This window comes from Leuciscus leuciscus (genome assembly GCF_965113295.1).
Source record: "Leuciscus leuciscus genome assembly, chromosome: 16".
Classification (NCBI taxonomy): domain Eukaryota; kingdom Metazoa; phylum Chordata; class Actinopteri; order Cypriniformes; family Leuciscidae; genus Leuciscus; species Leuciscus leuciscus.
The window spans coordinates 36,683,010-36,702,927 of NC_138740.1; the positions used below are offsets into that span (position 1 = coordinate 36,683,010).

Below are 19,918 nucleotides of genomic sequence, written 5' to 3' on the forward strand. Positions count from 1 at the left end.
CTGCTAGGATGTTGGTCTTTGCTGGGTGGTGGTGGGGGTTTGGGTGGTTGCTAGGGTGTTGCTAGGTGTTGTGGATAATTGCTGGGTCACTGTGGAAGGTTGCTAGGAAGTTTGTTGTTGTGGGTAGTTGCTTGGTTGGTTTCTATGGCATTGCCGGGGTGTTTTGGGTAATTGCAAAGTGGTTGCTAGGTGATTTGCTGGGGTGTTGTGGGATATTGCTAGGTGGTTGCCGGGGTGTTGTGGGAGGTTGCTAGGTGGATGCTGGTGTGTTGTGGGTGATTGCTGGGACGCTGCTAGGTGTTTGCTGGATTATTGTGGGAGGTTGCTGGAAAGTTTTGGATAGTTACTGGGGCGTTGTTAGGTATTTTTTTTAGGAGTTCATACACACTTTAGCTGGCGTGTGTATGTGGCCATTTTGTTGCATGACTTAGTATATGTCTAATAAAGGATACACACAACAACATATGTACAACTCACAGTCTTAGATGTTTCTTTGCCTTTTGTAAAGTGCTACTGTGAATGTTATTAAACTACCATTGAGATGAGAGATGAGATCATTACTCCTGTATCATTAAACGGCTGTTACCAGTGTATGTGCTTCACATATTTATCTGACTTTTTAATTTATTTTTTTATTACAGAATCCATTGCGCAAGAATCAGACCTTCACGGAACATTAGCAACTCTCCATCCAGTTATCTATAAACAATTCCCCAGAGATCCACCCCGGCAGACGTATTTTACCGCACCTGCCAGTCAAAATGACAGGAAAATATGTGAAAACCTGAGAAAGTTAGAACGGACGGAGGGAAAAGGAGGACGGAGAGAAGGATGTGGAACAAATGGAACCTCATAAAAGGTACCAATAAGACGTCAGATGCGAGCCAGGCCCACCAATTATACGACACCACTCGTTGCTCCGCCCACTCAGCATGGGGGCGTCTGTTAGACTCATGACTCCGCCCACCACAGCTGCTGTAAGTTGATAGACAGTCTGTTTCAACACACACACACACACACATCATTAAAACCCGAATGCAGACAGACCTAGCTCTTTTCTTCTGTCCCTCACTCCTGTGTCCTACTCAATCACACACAGACTTTCTCTATAAAACACACACTCTCGTAGCCAAACGACACGAAGGACTCAACGATCAGCTCATAAGACTTCTCTCTCACACACACTCCTTCTGTGGGGTGGCAGAAGGTTGTGGTAAAGGATGGCCGGCACATTTCATCTCCTCACGGCTGTTTCTCTGATGTTGACTCTCAGCTCAGCAAGCGCAGAATCAACCGGTGAGTACACATAAAGTTTCCTTAATAGGTTCAAATGTTTCTTTAATTCATCATTAGTTAAGTTGCCTGGTTTAACTAATAATATGACTATTTAAGTTCTTTTAGAATAACATTTTTCTCTTGCTCTTTCTCTTTTTCTTTGACTATTTTGTAAAGTCTCATGCTGAGCCTTAAATCTCACTCTAAACGGGTTTGATTTCTTTCGTAAAGGCTGGTTTCTTAATTTTCCTCACATTTGTAATTTTATTTTTCTATTTACTTTGATCCTCTTTCAATGTGGATGTGTTTATCACAAAGCATCAGGCTCCAGTTTAGTTTTTTGGTCATTGCCTGTGTATGAGAGAGTTGAAGTAAGTGTGTGTGTGTGTGTGTGTGTGTGTGTGAGAGAGAGAGAGAGAGAGAGAGAGAAGAGAAAGAGAACGGTAGTTCATTCTGGGCTATAGAAGTCATAATGTCTTTTGCAGCAAGGATGAGATTGCATTATTTTATTGAATCTGAAAGGCGGACACATAATACTTAAAGAAAACACACACTCTCTCTCACACACACACACACACACACACACACACACACACACACACACACACACACACACACACACACACTGAGTACTTCCACCTAATGAGGATATAAACATTACCCTTTTAAATGTCAATGTAATATTTACATCGAGACATATGACTTGGAGAATGTTTGAACATTAAAATGACAAATAATACATAAAGCCAAATCACACATGTTGACAATCACGGCCAGCATGTAAATATTTCAGCACACCATTTATGATTCAGAAATGATGCTTTTGAGCAACAAACAGCTCTTTGAAATGAGGAAAATGTATTCCTCACAAGAAAGTGAAGATAAACAACAACTGCCTTGGAATATACTTAGTTGATGATTAGTGATGATTGCTAAGGCATGAAAATGAGAGTCAGACAATCTTTTTCGGTTAAAACATTGGAAAAGACGTCATTCTTGAGTCATTAACATTTTTTCATACAACATTACATTTGTCTGTTTAGCCAATGGCACGTTTCCATCGCCATAACAACCAACATCTGTATTTGACATCCGGCAGTGACACCACAACGACTGTTCGTTCACCTGGTTTCCATGAAGTTTTCCACTGAAAATTTTCAATGGATAAGGTCCAATTTGATCCCTGTCAATCTCAATTATACAAACTAAGACCAGTTGCTTCAGTTACAGGACTTTCTGTTTATAGACTCAAGATTTTAATCTGAAATTCAAGCCTTTTCTGCTTATCCTGGAACCCAACCGAACACATTTCTATCAAGTGAAATTTCTATATCTTTCTCAAATGGTTCTCACCAAATTGTGTCACTCAGCAAGCATGTTAGATATGGTCTGGGATTCAGCATTTAGACACACACCATTTTCCCATTCACAATGCCAAAACATTCAAAATTTGAATGCATTTAAATGCCATTAGACTTATTACAGCTGAGTTGTGTTATGTATAAAAAACAACTAATTCTTGCCATTTACAAACTTCAAAGAACTACAACATTTATTTAGCAACATGCAACCGACTAAATAAACAGCAACAGTATTTACCGTCTAACAGAAATGACATCAACCTAAAAAGGCCTGGGCATCACTCCCAGCATGCATTAGCCTGAGGAACAACTACATGTTTGTGAGCTTTGTGTTTCATAAACACTTATGTAACATTTAAATAAAAATGTTCCCGCAGTGTATAACCTCTTAACGTCACCGGACTGTCTACCGGATCTCCTGCACGGAGGTTTGGCGGAGCAGGGAGTAACAGAGCTCTTTATTCTCACAACGTTTCGTCTCCAGCCTAGAACCGGAAACACCATATTCAGCCTTTACAATCCACAGGACAACAGCAAGTACTTTGAGTTCTCTGTGCTCGGAAAACTCAACAAAGGTACGTGAACTTTGGCAGTACCATACCTGTTCAAGCTTATGATTTCAGGGGGAAAAAAATCTGTGTGGGCTTCATTTGCATTCACTATGAAAATTTGCAGCTGACTTTAAAGGTAGAGTAGGCAATTTTCAGAGAGGCCAGCAATAGCAAGCTAGCTTTGAAAGCATAAGATCCTACCCTCCAGAGCGTCTTTCCTGTCTTTCCCTACGCCTCCTCCAAAAAACCCACAAACACACACATGAGGGGAGCAAACAAAAGCATCATGAGAGACGGCGTTAAACTACCTCATGTCTCAAAGCTCATAACAATACAATAATGAACAAAAAACAACTTAGAGCACTGACTGTACCACCTGACTGCTGCAGATTCATATCGGTGTTGATTAAAGGAGACATATCATGCTTTTAAATCGTTCCTTTTTACATATAAATCATACATTTGTGGTCTATATAAAGCGGAACTGCAAGGCTTGGGTCTGAATTCCTCATTATTATAGCTCCACAGGCCCCTTTTCTACCCCTTTTCTGATGTGCGTCTGAGAGCAACTCGTTTTGGTGCGGCCTTTTTAAATGCAAATGAGACACTTCATACCCCGCCCCCTCTCCAGGTTGCAGAGGTGACACTCGGTTCAACTCCACCCCGTTCGGCCATTTTTGTAGTTTGATAGCAGAGATACGATTATCTAGCGGCACAGAAACTTTTTATTCACACGTTATTAACAAAATGTCAACAACGGAAGACTTGTCCAGCCAGCCTTACATGTTCGAGCCAGAGTCGGAGCCGGAGTGAGATGAAAATGAAGACGACGAACCTGCAGAACAACGTCTTCATATGGATGTATCGCAATGGTGTGTTACTGTATTTACACATGAAACTTTGGTCTTCCGACCTTTTACCACCGTGTCGATTTATTTTGATTAATATGTGCGAGGGAGAGAGAGCAAGACAGCGCCTAGTTTGGAGACAGTGAAGTCTTGTTTACACTTTCGCCCGGCTCCGAAGAGAGAGAGAGTGCGTGCGACCGGGTCTCTCTCTCTCTCTGCTCGTTCTTTCAGTTAAACATGCAGTTCATCTTCATTAGACGGTGTAATGAAGCGTGTGGGTTACTACATCCATTAACCGAACATTTTAACTTACCCTCTCGTAACTTCTGCATCCTTTAGCTTGGACTACAAAATTGCAGCGAGAAATAAAAATGGCGGATTGCTGGAAGTGTTGGGCCGGAAGTCGATGTCCTTATTTGGCAGTTCCGCTGCAAATACTGTGACGTAATAGTTGAAAAAACGTCATAGATGACAGAAAAATCTGAACCGGTTGAAAAATATGACCAAAACAGAATATAAAGATATCAACGAAGCACCTGAAGAGAATAATTTCAACTTTTCTGTACTTCTAAACACTCCAAATATACAACAAAATGCATTTAAGGGCTAAAAAAGTGGATTTAGCATGATATGTCCCCTTTAAAATGCATAAATTCGAGTCACGAATGTCACAGATTTCCGCCTCTTCCAAATTAGTTATGGCGTGAACGCAGCATAAGCTCGCTGTTTTGGTTTATGAGGAACTGTAAAAGGCGTCTGCTGTTTCGGTTGTGCTGCTCGGTGACTGACGTCTGTCTAACTCTGCATAGCATGAAACGCGCTGATGACGTGTGATGTCTGCGCGAGCAGGGAGCGTAGACAGGTATGTAGGACATCGTATCTTTGCATTCGGACCGTATGCAATGATTGGACCAACATTTTATGGTCCTACGCCTCCTACAGACGATATATATATATACATATAAATACATTTAGACCACTTAACTTAGTGATTGCTATCAGGATGTGAAGAGACTTTCAACAAGTATAACAAAAGATGCTTCTGGAACAAATCACCTACCCTGCTTTTAACTTTAAAAGTAGTAGTTTTAAGCTCTAAAAACAAGCAGAAATTACAGAAATGTGCAAATGGATAAACACTTTCTCTCTCTGTAGCTACTTTACGGTACCTGCGCAGAGATGGTAGGATGAGTACCGTCACCTTTAACAACCTGAAACTGGCTGATGGCGAGAAGCATCGGCTGCTCTTCCATCTGAAGGGACTGGAGGTGGGCCACCCAGGGGGCTTCCCGCACGGCCAGGGGGTGTTACCTGTGCCCGGGGTGGAGCTGCACCTGGACTGCAGGCTGGTGGAGACGCTGAGAGATTTACCAGCTGTGTTTAATGGCCTAAACAATCACCAAGGAGTGGAGTTAAAAACTATGCAGGGGAAAGCACAAGTATGCAACATATTAAACAGTTACACACTCAAATGCTGAGATATATTTGAAGGGTTTTGATGCATGCACTACTACACTAACATAAACTCACCATTGTGCTCCTTCTGATCTGATTGGCAGGAGCAGTTGGAGGAGCTCAAACTGGCATACGGTGATTCAATGGAAAATGTTGCATCGCTGCAGGACTGCCACACTCATCAGAGCGACTCCGTACAGACTTTAGGTAACAACTCGATTTTTACATTTCTGAAGAAAAACACGAGTGGTCCGAAACTCATGTGCAAACATCTGCCACCACAATTTTAGGGTGTTATTGGTGGTTGCCAGGGTGTTGCTAAACAGTTGCTGGGGGGTTCTGGTTGGTTGCTACGGCTAGAAGTTTGTTACAAATAAAGCATTTTCCAATGGCATTAGCAAACTTTTCCCATCCAAGACACAAAATCAGCGTAAATCTGAGTGCACCTTTGGGGAATAGATTACAAAAGATAAGATAAATAAATATAGTGAAATCTGCTAAAATGTAAAAAGCGTTTATTTTGTTGTTTATAAAGGGCTTAACACGAAACAGCTTACGAATCAGATGCTGGAGCTCACAAAGGTCATTAATGAGCTGAAAGATGTACTCATTCAGCAGGTAAAACCTTTCTGCCCATTTTCATTTTGTACCCCTTTGTTTAACGTTCTTAATTTCCACCATCCCTTACTTATGACCCAGATTTCGCATGTTTACAGGTGAAGGAAACATCTTTCCTCAGAAACACCATCTCTGAGTGCCAGGCCTGTGGTAAGACATTACATTGAGCACGAGCATGATATGCTTGAGTTTGTTGGTGCAGATATTCAGATAAGAGACCCAAACAATATATATTTCAATCATGGGAGTGTTCTGTTACAGGCATATGAATGCTTCAAACCACACCAAATATGTGACCCTGGACCACAAAACCAACCAGTCATTATGGGTCAATTTTTATTTATTTAGATTTATACATTATCTGAAAAAAGTTGAATAAATAAGCTTCCAATTGATGTATGGTTTGTTAGGATAGGACAATATTTGTCCGAGATACAACTATTTGAAAATCTGGAATCTGAGGGTGCAAAAAAATTATAAATTGAGAAAATCGCCTTTAAAGTTCTCCATTTATGTTCGAGATTTTGCTGCATTCACTCACAAAAATAAATGTTTTATATATTTACAGTAGGAAATTTACTAAATATCTTAACGGAACATGATCTTTACTTAATATCCTCATGATTTTTGGCATAAAAGAAAAATCGATAATTTTGACCCATACAATGTATTGTTGGCTATTGCCACAAATATACCCGTGTGACTTAAGACTGGTTTTGTAATCCAGGGTCACATATGCTAAATATTATTGATTAATTTTAGGTCTTGGCGGAACGGAAGTGGTGAAATCAAAATGCACTCCTGGAGTGTGTTTCCGTGATGATATGTGCATAGAAACAGACGAAGGTGTGGAGTGCGGTCCATGCCCTGATGGATACACTGGAGATGGATACAGCTGTGACGACGTTGATGAGGTATATGCCTATTTATTTAAGGGGTCATATCATGACAAATTACATTTTTCATGATCTTCTAAAATAGCCTGAGGAAAGTCGATTGACCAAAATAAATAAAATTACGTAGCGATGCAAGTTTGAGTAGTGTGGGATTTATATGTTGATCTTCTGAAATAAAAAGTTTTTGATGTACTAAAAAGCATTCTGCAACTTTCAGAACTCAAAAGTTTGAAACAGAAATTAATGAATACATAGCCACTCACTTTTAGTTTTAAGTTACACCTTATAGTTGTTTAAGTTGACCTGTCCAGGCACAGTGAGGTAAGAAAAATAATTTATTCAGACTTTCTTTAAAGTCTAAAGAGAGTAGTTATGAGGGTGTAACTACTTTTGTTTAAAGTCATTTATGGACATTTTCACCTTCATTTTAATAGGACAGTATAAAGTTAGAAAGGTTAACAATGGGAGGGGAAAGGACCATGAGCCAGAATTTGAACTCAGGTCACCCTAAGCGCAGCTGCCTCATACGTTGAAGCACTAATCTTGTTTGATTGCATGACATTGCCATGCATTTTTGTGTCTTTTGCAGTGCCAATTCAACCCCTGCTTCCCTGGTGTGAGGTGTGTGAACATGGCTCCAGGGTTCCGCTGTGAGGCATGTCCTCTTGGATTCACTGGCAAACCATTGGAGGGTGTTGGTGTGACCTATGCACAAACGCACAAGCAGGTATATCACTGATGTATTGAGGCTAATGCAATGTTCCCTAATGCATAAAATTTCTATGTAAAATGAAGTGTAAAGATAAAGCAATCCCTCAGCGCCACAGTGTGCACGTCATATGTTGTAACGCATGAGTTCAGACATTTAAAAAAAAGGACCATTTGCCACTGATATTTTGAGTGACAAGCAAAAGGGTGTTTAGTGTATGATTGGGTATGTGTGCATTTCCTAATTCCTACATTTTCTTTAGGTGTGTGATGACATCGATGAGTGTAAAGGACCAGATAATGGAGGATGCACCGCCAACTCCATCTGTGTGAACTCTGTGGTGAGAACTGACATGTTCATAATGCATTTATATGATGCAAAGTGCCATCATATGTCACAAAGACATGCAAAACCAAAAGAATAGCACCTTAAAGTGTTATATGTGTCATGGTATGTGTAGGGATCATATCATTGTGGCCGATGTAAGACCGGATTTACAGGTGACCAGATCAGAGGTTGCAAGCCAGAGAAAAGCTGTGCAAACCGCCTACAGAACCCGTGCGACCCTAATGCACAGTGCATTGAGGAGAGAGATGGCACCATTACATGCCAGGTACTTTAAAACACACATTTACACATATGAAAAAGGCATTATGATCAAGGGCAAATGCTAAGAGTGTGTGTGTTTACTATAGTGTGGCATTGGATGGGCTGGAAATGGTTATCTCTGCGGTAAAGACACTGACATCGACGGGTACCCTGATGAGAAACTGCGCTGCCGCGACCCAACCTGCAGAAAGGTAATTATGGCAACAATGCAATCGATATTGACTTGCTTAGGGCTCTGGTGACATCACTTGCCTGTCTCTGGGAGAGATGATTCATATTTTGTCCTCAACACCAGGATAACTGTGTTACCGTTCCCAACTCGGGACAAGAGGACGCAGATGGCGATGGGAAAGGCGATGCATGCGACCCAGATGCAGATGGAGATGGAATAGTGAATGAGCAGGTAAACACACAAACACACACACATTCATCCCGTGGTTGTTTATAGGTTAATGCATAGCAGAATCTCACACTAATTATTCCTTTAAAATTCTCTTACCTCTTGCATTTCTATCTCTGGTTATTAAAGGGATAGTTCACTTTGAAATTAATTTTTGGTATGTTTTAGCTTACCTCAAGGGCATCCAAGATGTAGGTGTCTTTTTTTCCGCAGTAGTTTCAATTTTGATATTTTTCGGTCAAACCGTTCTTGTCTGTCAGTCATATAATGCAGGTCGATGGTCACCGTCTCAAAGAGCATGCACAGAGTCCAAATTAAAACAATTCCCCGTCGTCCAAATTAAACAATTCCCCATCGTAAGTACACATTGATGGCCTAAGACACGAAACGAGCGGTTTGTGTGAGAAAACGAACAGTATTTATATAGTTTTTACCACTTATACACAGCCATGTCCAAATGATCTGATCTGACGTGTGCGCAGACTGGTGCATAGATATATACACACTAGATGTCGCCTTGGAACGAATGTCTTTAAGGCGACATCTAGTGTATATATCTATGCACCAGTCTGCGTACACGTCAGATCAGATCACTTCGACATGGCTGTGTATAAGAGGTAAAAACGATATAAATACTGTTCGTTTTCTCACACAAACCGCTCGTTTCATGTCTTAGGCCATCAATGTGTACTTACGATGGGGAATTGTTTAATTTGGACGACGGGGAATTGTTTTAATTTGGACTCTGTGCATGCTCTTTGAGACAGTGACCATCGACCTGCATTATATGACTGACAGACAAGAACGGTTTGACCTAAAAATATCAAAATTGAAACTACTGCGGAAAAAAAGACACCTACATCTTGGATGCCCTTGAGGTAAGCTAAAACATACCAAAAATGTATTTCAAAGTGAACTATCCCTTTAAGTACACTTTGTTCCTGTGTATATGTATGGATTTTAGGATAACTGCTGGTTGAAGCCAAATATAAATCAGCTGAACAGTGATAAGGACAGTCATGGTGACGCATGTGACAACTGTGTCCGAGTGGATAACCCAGACCAGAGAGACACCGATTCTGATGGCCTCGGAGATGCATGCGATGACGACATGGATGGAGATAGTAAGAGATACCCATATACATACACACACAGTGAAGTACATCTAAAAGTCGTGATGATTTGGTTCCAACAGAGTCATTCCCATTTGTGGTGTCTGATTTTATTGATCATCAGGGATCAAAAACTTCCTGGATAACTGCCAGCGAGTGAAAAATCGTGATCAGCTGGATCGTGACGGGGACGGTGTGGGAGATGCGTGCGATAGCTGTCCCGACATCCCAAATCCAAATCAAGTACATTATTCGCAGACAGCCAAATATTCCTCATAATACTATTCTGTTCTTTTTATTTTTATTTATTAATACTTACATTCAATCCTCTTTTCCCCAGTCTGACATTGACAATGATCTTGTTGGAGACTCTTGCGACACAAATCAAGATAGGTGTGAAAAAGTCCATCATTCATGCAACATGGTTTCCTTTGCATATCAGTTTCTTCATTGTTACACCAAAATGATGAATTATCATTTTTTGTATCTTCAGTGATGGTGATGGTCACCAAGATAGCAAGGACAACTGCCCGCTGGTAATTAATAGCTCCCAACTAGACACGGATAAAGACGGACTTGGAGATGAATGTGATGACGATGATGATAATGACGGTATTCCCGACTCACTGCCTCCTGGACCAGATAACTGTCGGTTAGTGCCTAACCCTGACCAGATAGATGACAACAGTGAGTACACCACTAATCCTTACATAGACACAGCACACACTGTACATTATTCTGTGATCACCGACTCACCCAGAATGAACATAGAATAAAAATAGAAAATTAACAGTGGCTGTCAAGATTTATAAAAGTAGTTGATGTACGACTTTGCACTATATTCCAAAGCCATTCGATACCTTTGGCTAAGCAACAGACAGAAAATGATCCCATTATTCACAGAAAGTATTGTACTTAATGCAGTGAACATACAGAAATCGTATTACAATCATCCCTCACTCACCTGTTCATTTCTACACAGATGATGGAGTAGGCGACATATGCGAATCAGACTTTGACCAGGACAAGGTAATCGACAGGATCGATAACTGTCCAGAAAATGCAGAGATCACGCTGACAGACTTCAGAGCCTATCAGACAGTTGTACTGGACCCAGAGGGTGATGCTCAGATTGACCCCAACTGGGTGGTTCTTAACCAGGTACAACAAAAGATACATAGAATTTTTTATGTCTCTACAGAAAACTGTGTTTGAGACATACAATTCTGACAAGTTCTTTGCCTTGCTGCAAAGGGAATGGAGATTGTCCAGACCATGAACAGTGATCCAGGCCTCGCTGTTGGTGAGTGGATGCATGCTTTTCCATCATGATTAATGATATATTTGATTATTTACACGAATGACACCATTCCCCTCTCTGCCGACCAGGTTACACTGCATTCAGTGGCGTTGACTTCGAGGGAACGTTCCACGTGAATACGGTGACTGATGACGACTATGCCGGCTTCATCTTTGGATACCAGGACTCTTCCAGTTTCTATGTGGTGATGTGGAAGCAAACGGAGCAGACGTACTGGCAGGCCACGCCGTTCAGAGCCGTAGCTGAACCTGGCATTCAGCTGAAGGTTGATCAGCTCAATTTCAATATATATGATCTCTAAATGTGTGAGAAACTAATCTTTATCTCTCGCTCTCAGGCCGTGAAGTCCAAGTCTGGTCCAGGTGAGCATTTGAGGAACTCTCTCTGGCATACAGGCGACACTAATGATCAGGTGCGTCTCCTGTGGAAGGATCCAAGGAACGTTGGCTGGAAGGATAAGGTGTCATACCGCTGGTACCTGCAACACCGCCCACAAGTCGGATACATCAGGTGAGCTAATCAAAATTCAGGAGACTCAAAATTGAAGCCAAGCTAGCAAATGAGAAAGAAAAGTGTAAAAAAAAAAAAATACATGATTCAGTACAGACTTGTATGTGTGTTTTTAGGGTTCGTTTCTATGAGGGTACAGAGCTGGTGGCAGATTCTGGGGTGACAATTGATACCACTATGAGAGGAGGAAGACTGGGAGTGTTCTGCTTCTCTCAGGAGAACATCATCTGGTCAAACTTGAAGTACCGCTGCAATGGTGAGAACACAAACATATGTTATACACTGAAGTTGGAACAAGCATAAACATATCCATTACTGTTCAAATAAAGTAATTAAAACAAAGAAATTAATACTTTAACTCAGCAAGCATGCATTAAACTCATTAAATGTGTTTATATATAACATTTCAATTAACATAACCTAAACTTTTGAATGGTAGTGTACATACAAGCAGATATAAACTCACACCATATGCTCAAAACTTATTACAGAACCTATGCAATTATCATATACGGTAGTATTTTACCATCATCTCTTTTGCAGACACCATTCCAGAGGACTTCCAGGAGTTCAGTACACAACATGGCATGGACCCCCTGTAAATAATTCCCGTAATGCTATGTTTATACTAACACACCATTACACACAGTCCTATGTGTGTCTCTGAAAGTGTGAAACACATTTGTACACAATGTGTGTGTGTAGAATTGGGATACGTGTATACACAATGTGTATGCCATTTTTTTTTTTTTTTTTTAACTAATTTTTTACTGTTTATTAGGTCAAAAATCTTTAGCAAATTAGCTAGATCATATGACATTTAGATGCGATGGACATTATTATTTCCTGTTATCAGTCAGTTACAATTTATAAATCTCAGCTACCTGCCTAGAATGCAAGTAGATTTGCATCACATTCATTGAACATTTTACAAGAAAGGATGACACATATTACGATAAAAGATAAGTAAACCTAAACTTGTGGAGTGTCACATTCATGTCTGGTACCAATAAAAGAATCTATTCAAAATATGCGACAACATTTTATGTCAATCTGTCCTATGTATGACTACTGTACTTCCATCTGACTAAGATTTGTATGTTCTGTGGCCCAGAGACAACATCTCTGTTGTTAGAGAGCTAGCCAGCTGTATTCAAAGGTAACATCCTAAATGAAACCTTCTGATTTGGATTCTGGATACTTGACTGTAGCTAAAAGGTATCTTTAATTGTGTTTCCTACCTCTTGGAACATCAGGAGCATGCCTATTATGCTTTAAAATGCTGTTTTGGCCGGCAGCTCACTAGGGTTTGGACCAGAGCTTATGTTTGATGAGAATTTAAGTTGGTTCGTTCACATTAGAGGCTGTTTGCTCTGCAGCATTATTGCCAGAGTGAGTTAACTGCGAGAGTAAAGAGTCTCTCCTGCTGTTTTTGCTCTTAGCTCATGCTAACCTCAGCAGTTCTTGCCTCCGTTCACATTCCTCCTTATGTGGAAGCTGTTTTATTAGAGAGTTTGAAGGAGGAAAAAAAGCTTAGACTGTTCAGAACATTTAAACAACGTGGTCAGCAGATGGCAGTATGGCCTTTACATTCACTGACTATTGCTATTAGAACAGTCAGTTCTCATTACTGTGTTCTCTCTTCTCCGCCTTGCCTCATGTCTGTTACGCATCTGAATATTAATATTTTTCAGACAATCACTCTGTCTGTCACACAGTCTGTCAACCAATCTTGGTTAAATTCATTAACAAAGCAGTTGATTATGAAAATAATTACACAACCAAATGAATCTGACTTGAGAGATGGATCTGAAGTGAGAGGTGCTGTCAAATGCCACTTTACTCATTATGAATCACCTCCGTAACCTTTACTGAGGGAGAAAAAGTGAGCACAGAAGGAGAAGATGGTGTAGGAAGAACCGAACCTGTGAATATCACTCCCCTGCAACACATAGCTTCTCCTACAATATGAAAAAAATGAGGAAAAGGTTAGACAGAAAGAGTGTAGGGTGGTAAATACTTTCTAAAATCGTTTAGGCCTATGTGGTTCTTTTACTATTCCACTAGTAAAAAGGTACTGTAGTATTATTGTGGTATGGCGATGGTATCATTATATATAGCCTACCATTGTATTTTCCTGTCACTCTTAAGGTACACTGAAGAATAGCATGGTATTTCCATGGTAGTGTCCAACAAACATGGTACATTGGATTTTTAATTAGTAACTAGTTTTACAAGTGTTCATACTTAGGGTTAGTGTTTTTTTTCTAAACATGTAACTCATTAACAAACATGAATAGCCTACCTTAATTTTGGTATCTTATTGAGGAGAGGTGCTATTACTATTCCAAGTGATCAGATGTATGATTTTCACCTAGAGATAAAATTGGTAAATATCCCTAGACAAGACCTTAATGAATAATTTTGGGATAGGTTGCTTTGATTTGTGACGGAAACCACATAGCAACAGGCAAAAAACAAGCAAATTTTCTTCACAAAATCTAGTATTTGTTAGGTGTTAATCTAATCTGTTTTTATTATAAGGGTCATTGAAGAACGCTTAATCAGTTAAAATCGACGAAACAACAATTAACTAACTGTACATCCCTCAATCGCTCGGATCTTGTTGGATAGATGTGTTCTATTTATCCGGGAAATAATATAGGAGTCATTAAGTCGACGTTAATAACGGCCATTCGTCCAGAGCGCGCGAAAAAAAGACTTCGCAAGTTCGCCACTATGAGGGCGCGAAGATTACGCGGCACAGGTGGGGTTCCGCTGGTCACGAGCGAGAGTTATTATTAAAAGCACGAGATCACGACTTCTTATGATCCCCTGCAGAGCTTTAGGCTACATAGCAGAATGTTCCCTTGGTTGTCCTCGACACCGCACTAGCACAATGTTCCCAGTTTCCTCAGAAACATTTTCACGGCGATCTCACACGCCTGGACTCACATTCATCTTTCGAGAGTCGAGACATTACGGAAATGTCCGGTCGGTCTATAATGACAGATTTCGAGGTGTCATTCACACCACTCAGCTCGGTTTTCCTGCGCAACCTCTCTCTCTTTTTCCAAAATGGACGAAATCTGGCTTAGAGATTCTCTGACGTTTCTAACAGGGACATCTACACCAAATTTGTCCAATATTCCGGTACCAGCGGGAATCCTGAAGCATCGTTCGTCTGTGATTGGCTGAACGCGTAACGTCTGAGGAAATATGGCCATTTATGTACCGAGGAATGCTAGCCAATTCACCTGCTCGTACGTTGCGTAATGCGACATTCCCCAAGGCTCCTCTTTAATACATGAACGCCGAATAGAGTTTGTGAACGCGCTCTCGATCGTGAATGCGCAGGGACATTTTTATTCCTGCGCAGAGATGGGTACATTGAACTGTCCCCGTGACGAGCACAAAGAACTATTGGTACACAAGCCATGTACCAGCCTTGACAATCACACGTTAATTGCCTGTAATTGCATGTGTGGGTGAAGCGTTTCTGGCTGTATTTTTCCGTCCGTTTTAATTGCACTTTGACACAAAGGGACACTGAAGTGTGTGTGTGAGAGAGAGTGTTTATGAAAAATTATAGCTAATAAGACTTTATTGCTTGCTCAAAGCATCAAACATGATTTGACATTTAGAATAAAGCTGACATTCAAGCACAGATCTTCAGAGGACAATAGGCAATATAAGATATATCAAACACAGGGCAGGATCCACCGTCGACATTTTTCTAACTTTATTAGTAATCCATTAAATATCCTATATATAGCCTTATTTCGAAAATGCTAATTTAGCACTATAAACTGCACAACTCTGTCAGACATTTTCTGTTGAACGCTCTCTTCTAACACAAAGGCAATTATAAAAACAGGTGAGCAAGTGTAAATAAAGGGTTAAGGTAAAAAATTAAATACAAAATTTTGTAAAAAGTTGCACGTCTCAGGTGGAGGTGCTTATTTACAAACTCGACTTTGCATTTATTTATTTAAAAATATATAATATGCATATATTTTTTCGTGATCATTTGCTATCATTCCCACCTTTTATAATACTTTTCACTACCATTCTGTGCAAAAAACAAAATCCATTGTCATCCACTACTTTCAACCCAAAATGCTGCCCGTCAATCCAAAAGAACAGTTTGTAACAGGAGACCAATTTAGGATGGAAGGATGGAGAGAGAGGGAGAGAGAGAGAGAGGGAGGGATGAGACTCATTGTGAATTCCGGAAACGCGGCTCCACATGGAGAGGTGGGCTGCTACATCCGCGTGATGCTCATCTGATTCCGCAGCAGAGCCGAGCGTGGATTGGTGGGCACGCGGTATTCCCTCTCGTGTGCGCGGAGAATGGGCGTGCTCGGGGAAGCTCGGTCACGCAGCGTGGGCGCCGTGAGTAGAGCTCGGGTATAAAAGCTCGAGGAGACCGGCGGGAGATGCAGCAGACACAGCTCAAGCAGTCACACGCTCGGCTCACACTCACCGGCAGCAACAGCATCAGCATCATGGTTCTCATCTGGACTCAGTTCGGCGTCAAACACAAGAATGTCAAGTGCAAAGTGAAAGTGATCCACGGAGAGGAGGGATGGACCCCAGAGGTGAGATCCTGCACATTTATATTTAAATCAAATATGCATGCATCTATATTATCCACTATGCAGCCCAAACCTTGGGGGTATTACATAATGGAGAATACAGAGGCATATTAATGCACATCTATATTCCCTACAATATAATAGGAATGTATAGATTTATATATTGGAGAATATAGAGGATGTTTTTTTATATATACCTCTGTTTTCTCTTTTATATAATAAACACTCAGTGTTATATAGTGGGGAATATAGACATGTATAGATGTATAATTTGTTATATATTACTATATAATATACACCCAAAAACTTTGAGTGTACATTAAATAATAGAGAATTGAGAGACATTTAAAAAAATCTGTGCATTTGTGTCCCACTTTATAGTGGAGAATATAGAATTATTATTCTGTACTTGGTCAAAATACAATGCTTTTGCTACCTAAAATAATGTATGTATACTTTAATATATTCATTAATATTACAAATTATAATAATTACATTAATTGAATTTTTTTATAGTTGTTTTAAACCATAAAAAACATTATTATTATTTGTTTTTAAGTTGAAGTTTATTTTCTGCCTATTTGTGCAATATTCACAAAAAGAACTGAAGAATTGGTCATTGAAAAAAAAAAAAAATCATCGTCTCTAAATATTAGGGGGACTCCCTTCATTGTCTATGGTGCTTGTATCCGTGCTAAACCACTGAACTTCATCTTTTTATTTGGAATAACCTTGTGTATGTGAACCAAGGAGAACTAGAAATGAGCATACTCTAAACTCCTGCCATCTGTCTGTGTGTGTGTGCCTGTAGGAGCCGCGTGAAGAACCCGAGGTGTCTAGCCCCCCATCCTCACCACAGTGTGTGGATTACTACTCTGTGCTCGGTGTGTCAAGTGACTCTAATGAGGAGGAGATCAGACGGGCGTACAAGCGTCTGGCGCTGCGTTACCACCCAGACAAGAACCCAGAAGCAGACGCAGAGGACAAATTCAAACAGATCGCACAAGCCCACGATGTTCTGACCGACCCAGAGAAACGCAGCATTTATGATCAGCAAGGTGAGAATAATTTGCGATCACAAATGTATGCACTTGCATGTCAAAACTCACACTCATTTTAGATGAGTTCAGTGGGTTCAAACAACCTCAGCTAAACTGATTCACACACTCATCACACTGACTGATCAATTATTTATCCATACTTTATTAACCGGAGAATGAACCCCTTCCAAAAACAGATACGATTTGATGACATGCACACTAATAAAAGCTTTTCATCTTCCTCCAGGTTTGACCAAAGGGGGTGTGGCTCCAGCTGGAAACAAAAGCGACTCCTCCCACAGCACCTCAAAAGCCGACGCCCACTCCTGGCACATGTTCTTCAACTTTGAAGTCGACTCGGATGACGACCTGTTTAACCCCTTCATGAGGAACCCCCTTCCCCACCTCAGCCGTAACAAGGGCGGGCTAAAGCCACCGGGCGAGGCCGAGGTTCACGATCTCCTCGTGTCATTGGAGGACATTTTGTTGGGCGTGACGAAGCGTGTGAAAGTGACCCGCCTCCGTCAGACGGACAAACACACGTTGAGACCGGAAGAGCGCGTGTTCGACGTGGAGGTGAAGAAGGGATGGAAGGAGGGCACCAGGATCACCTTCCCCAAGGAGGGCCATCAGATGCTCGGCCACGCCCCTAACGACCTGGCCTTCGTCGTCAAGGAGAAGAAGCACGCCCATTTCAGACGAGACGGCTCGCATGTTGTGTACACCACCACCATCACGCTGCGAGAGGTGAGATGTGTATGTGTGTGTACGTGTGCGTGGCAGTACGAAATGTTCCCTCGCAGTCGCTGGTACTCAATAAGCCTCTGCAGAGAGCCGAGTCTAAATTTAGCATCACTCCCCCGCAGCCTCAGCGCACACACTCTCACACACTCCCCCTCCCATCTCGCACACCTCCTCCTTGCCTCTGAGCATCGTCTCACACACATTCTGTCATTCGCTCCTCTCTAGCAGTGGATTGGATTTTGCCTGTACGCCCTCGTGCATCTAGAGAGCTGGGTGGCTGATATAATGAGGATATATAAATACGACCAAAAATTTGAATGAAATTTGCACTTATTTTACATAATTGTACTTAAACAATAGAAATTATGAATTATCCCTTGGAACTGACACTTTTATACACTTCTGTTAACTAGACACGCGAACATTTGATGCCGATAATCTTAAAAGGGCCATTGCCATATTCTGTGGTTATCATCATTGATAACTGTGCCTGATTGGCCGACATAATGGTGATATGTACATAAAAAAAGCAAATCATAGTTTATTATCCCTTGAAAAGCCCATTGACACTTTTAGAACAGACACTGTAAGCTAACAGCCAAGCGGTTATTGATCACTTGATGCCAATAATCTTAAAATGGTCGAATATTGGCCAATTATTTGTCAAATTATCAACAGAAGTGGTCAATCCTGCTCTCTAGATATCAGATTTAGCACCGGATGTTTCATTCTTTCCATTCTTACTTTCCACACCAAACCTCTCGCCCTCGTTCGCTCTCTCGTTTTCCACATCCACTTCATCTTTCCCTTCCCACGCACACCTCTCGTCCCCCGCAGACTGGAGCATCATTGAGAAATGAGAGCGATTAGCGGCTCTTCTCTGCCGTTGCGTAACAGTAGTGTTCAATCTGTCTGGCCTATATTCCGCCCGCGTTCATACTCGCGTTATATAAAAGCATCATATATAGACAAGTGGATTAGACCTCACAACATATGCCAGAGGGGTGTTACAGCTCTTCTGCAGTGTGTGATATAACAGATCCTACCTAGGAGGATCGATATAGACCTTTATTTCAAAGAAGGTCCAGTGACACAATGCTTAACGCTTCTCTTTCTTTGTTCTCCTCCAGGCTCTATGTGGGTGCACGGTTAACGTTCCTACGCTTGATGGACAGATGAAGCCCCTCCCATGCAGTGATGTGATCAAGCCCGGCTCGTTGCGAAGGCTCATAGGGGAGGGGCTTCCCAGAGCGAAAAACCCCGCCCAGCGTGGCGACCTACTGGTTGAATTCCAAGTGGTTTTCCCAGATCGCATTCCTCCAAGCAGCAAGGAGATCATCAAGCACAGCTTGGGACAGTGTTAACTAACACACTAATTTCAGTGATGGACTTAACGTCAGCTGTTTGTCTCTGTGAGGCACACACACACACTTAAGTGCGAGATGGGATGCTCGCACAAACATATTACACATAGGTATGTCATACCTGCGTAAGTGTGATTGGTACAAAGACGAGGTGTTTGAGGAAAACACACACTGGACACACACCTACACTCCTCTGACTGAAGAGCATAGGTGCTACTCTGAAGTGTTAGCATACTTCTTTAACCATGACGACCTTGTACTCATGTACAGAACTGTCAGTGATTTAGTCTCTATGAGAGATCCCTGTGTCATGTTCCAATGAATTATTTGTAAAAATTATACAGAGAAAATGTGACTTTAAGGTATTGCCTGGCATGTAAGATGAACGCATGTTTTGTAAGCCGAAATAAAGTTTTATTATTGAAATGACTGGCATTTGGTGTTGTGGTCTTTAATGGGTTAAGTTCTCAAAATAGAAGATGAAGAATGCATGCATGCAATAAATTA

General features: G+C 41.1%; 2 protein-coding genes and 1 long non-coding RNA gene across 3 annotated transcripts; 2 read left to right on the forward strand and 1 right to left on the reverse strand.

The window, feature by feature from the left end:
• Window positions 1–998: 998 nt before the first annotated feature.
• Window positions 999–12,696, forward strand: thbs4b (thrombospondin 4b). Its single transcript, XM_082140356.1, has 22 exons — window positions 999–1,296; window positions 3,014–3,211; window positions 5,191–5,474; window positions 5,595–5,697; window positions 6,026–6,108; window positions 6,207–6,258; window positions 6,871–7,022; window positions 7,594–7,731; window positions 7,976–8,053; window positions 8,174–8,326; window positions 8,409–8,513; window positions 8,618–8,725; window positions 9,687–9,846; window positions 9,959–10,077; window positions 10,175–10,227; window positions 10,328–10,521; window positions 10,817–10,995; window positions 11,089–11,137; window positions 11,224–11,420; window positions 11,493–11,665; window positions 11,782–11,921; window positions 12,209–12,696. Exons 1-22 carry the CDS (start codon window positions 1,221–1,223, stop codon window positions 12,265–12,267), a joined length of 2,853 nt encoding a protein of 950 aa, XP_081996482.1. The 5' UTR covers window positions 999–1,220; the 3' UTR covers window positions 12,268–12,696.
• LOC309477187 lies at window positions 12,405–14,912 on the reverse strand. The gene is made up of 2 exons (XR_014198564.1): window positions 13,791–14,912; window positions 12,405–13,626 (listed from the first exon to the last, which is right to left on the reverse strand). It is a non-coding gene; the product is annotated as an uncharacterized lncRNA (long non-coding RNA).
• A 1,142-nt stretch (window positions 14,913–16,054) lies between these two features.
• On the forward strand, window positions 16,055–19,840 carry LOC309478532 (dnaJ homolog subfamily B member 5). Its single transcript, XM_082142142.1, has 4 exons — window positions 16,055–16,266; window positions 17,075–17,321; window positions 17,551–18,050; window positions 19,178–19,840. The coding sequence occupies exons 1-4, from the start codon at window positions 16,105–16,107 to the stop codon at window positions 19,409–19,411; spliced, it is 1,143 nt and encodes a 380-aa protein (XP_081998268.1). The 5' UTR covers window positions 16,055–16,104; the 3' UTR covers window positions 19,412–19,840.
• Window positions 19,841–19,918: the final 78 nt, after the last annotated feature.

Bases quoted from the DNA above. Each gene is read 5' to 3' on its own strand.
- thbs4b (XM_082140356.1), top strand. From the start codon at position 1,221: ATGGCCGGCACATTTCATCTCCTCACGGCTGTTTCTCTGATGTTGACT. The intron at 5,475-5,594 runs GTATGCAACATA...TCTGATTGGCAG, and splicing joins CTATGCAGGGGAAAGCACAA to GAGCAGTTGGAGGAGCTCAA. The intron at 9,847-9,958 runs GTAAGAGATACC...ATTGATCATCAG, and splicing joins TGACGACATGGATGGAGATA to GGATCAAAAACTTCCTGGAT.
- LOC309478532 (XM_082142142.1), top strand. From the start codon at position 16,105: ATGCAGCAGACACAGCTCAAGCAGTCACACGCTCGGCTCACACTCACC. The intron at 17,322-17,550 runs GTGAGAATAATT...ATCTTCCTCCAG, and splicing joins CAGCATTTATGATCAGCAAG to GTTTGACCAAAGGGGGTGTG. The intron at 18,051-19,177 runs GTGAGATGTGTA...GTTCTCCTCCAG, and splicing joins CCACCATCACGCTGCGAGAG to GCTCTATGTGGGTGCACGGT.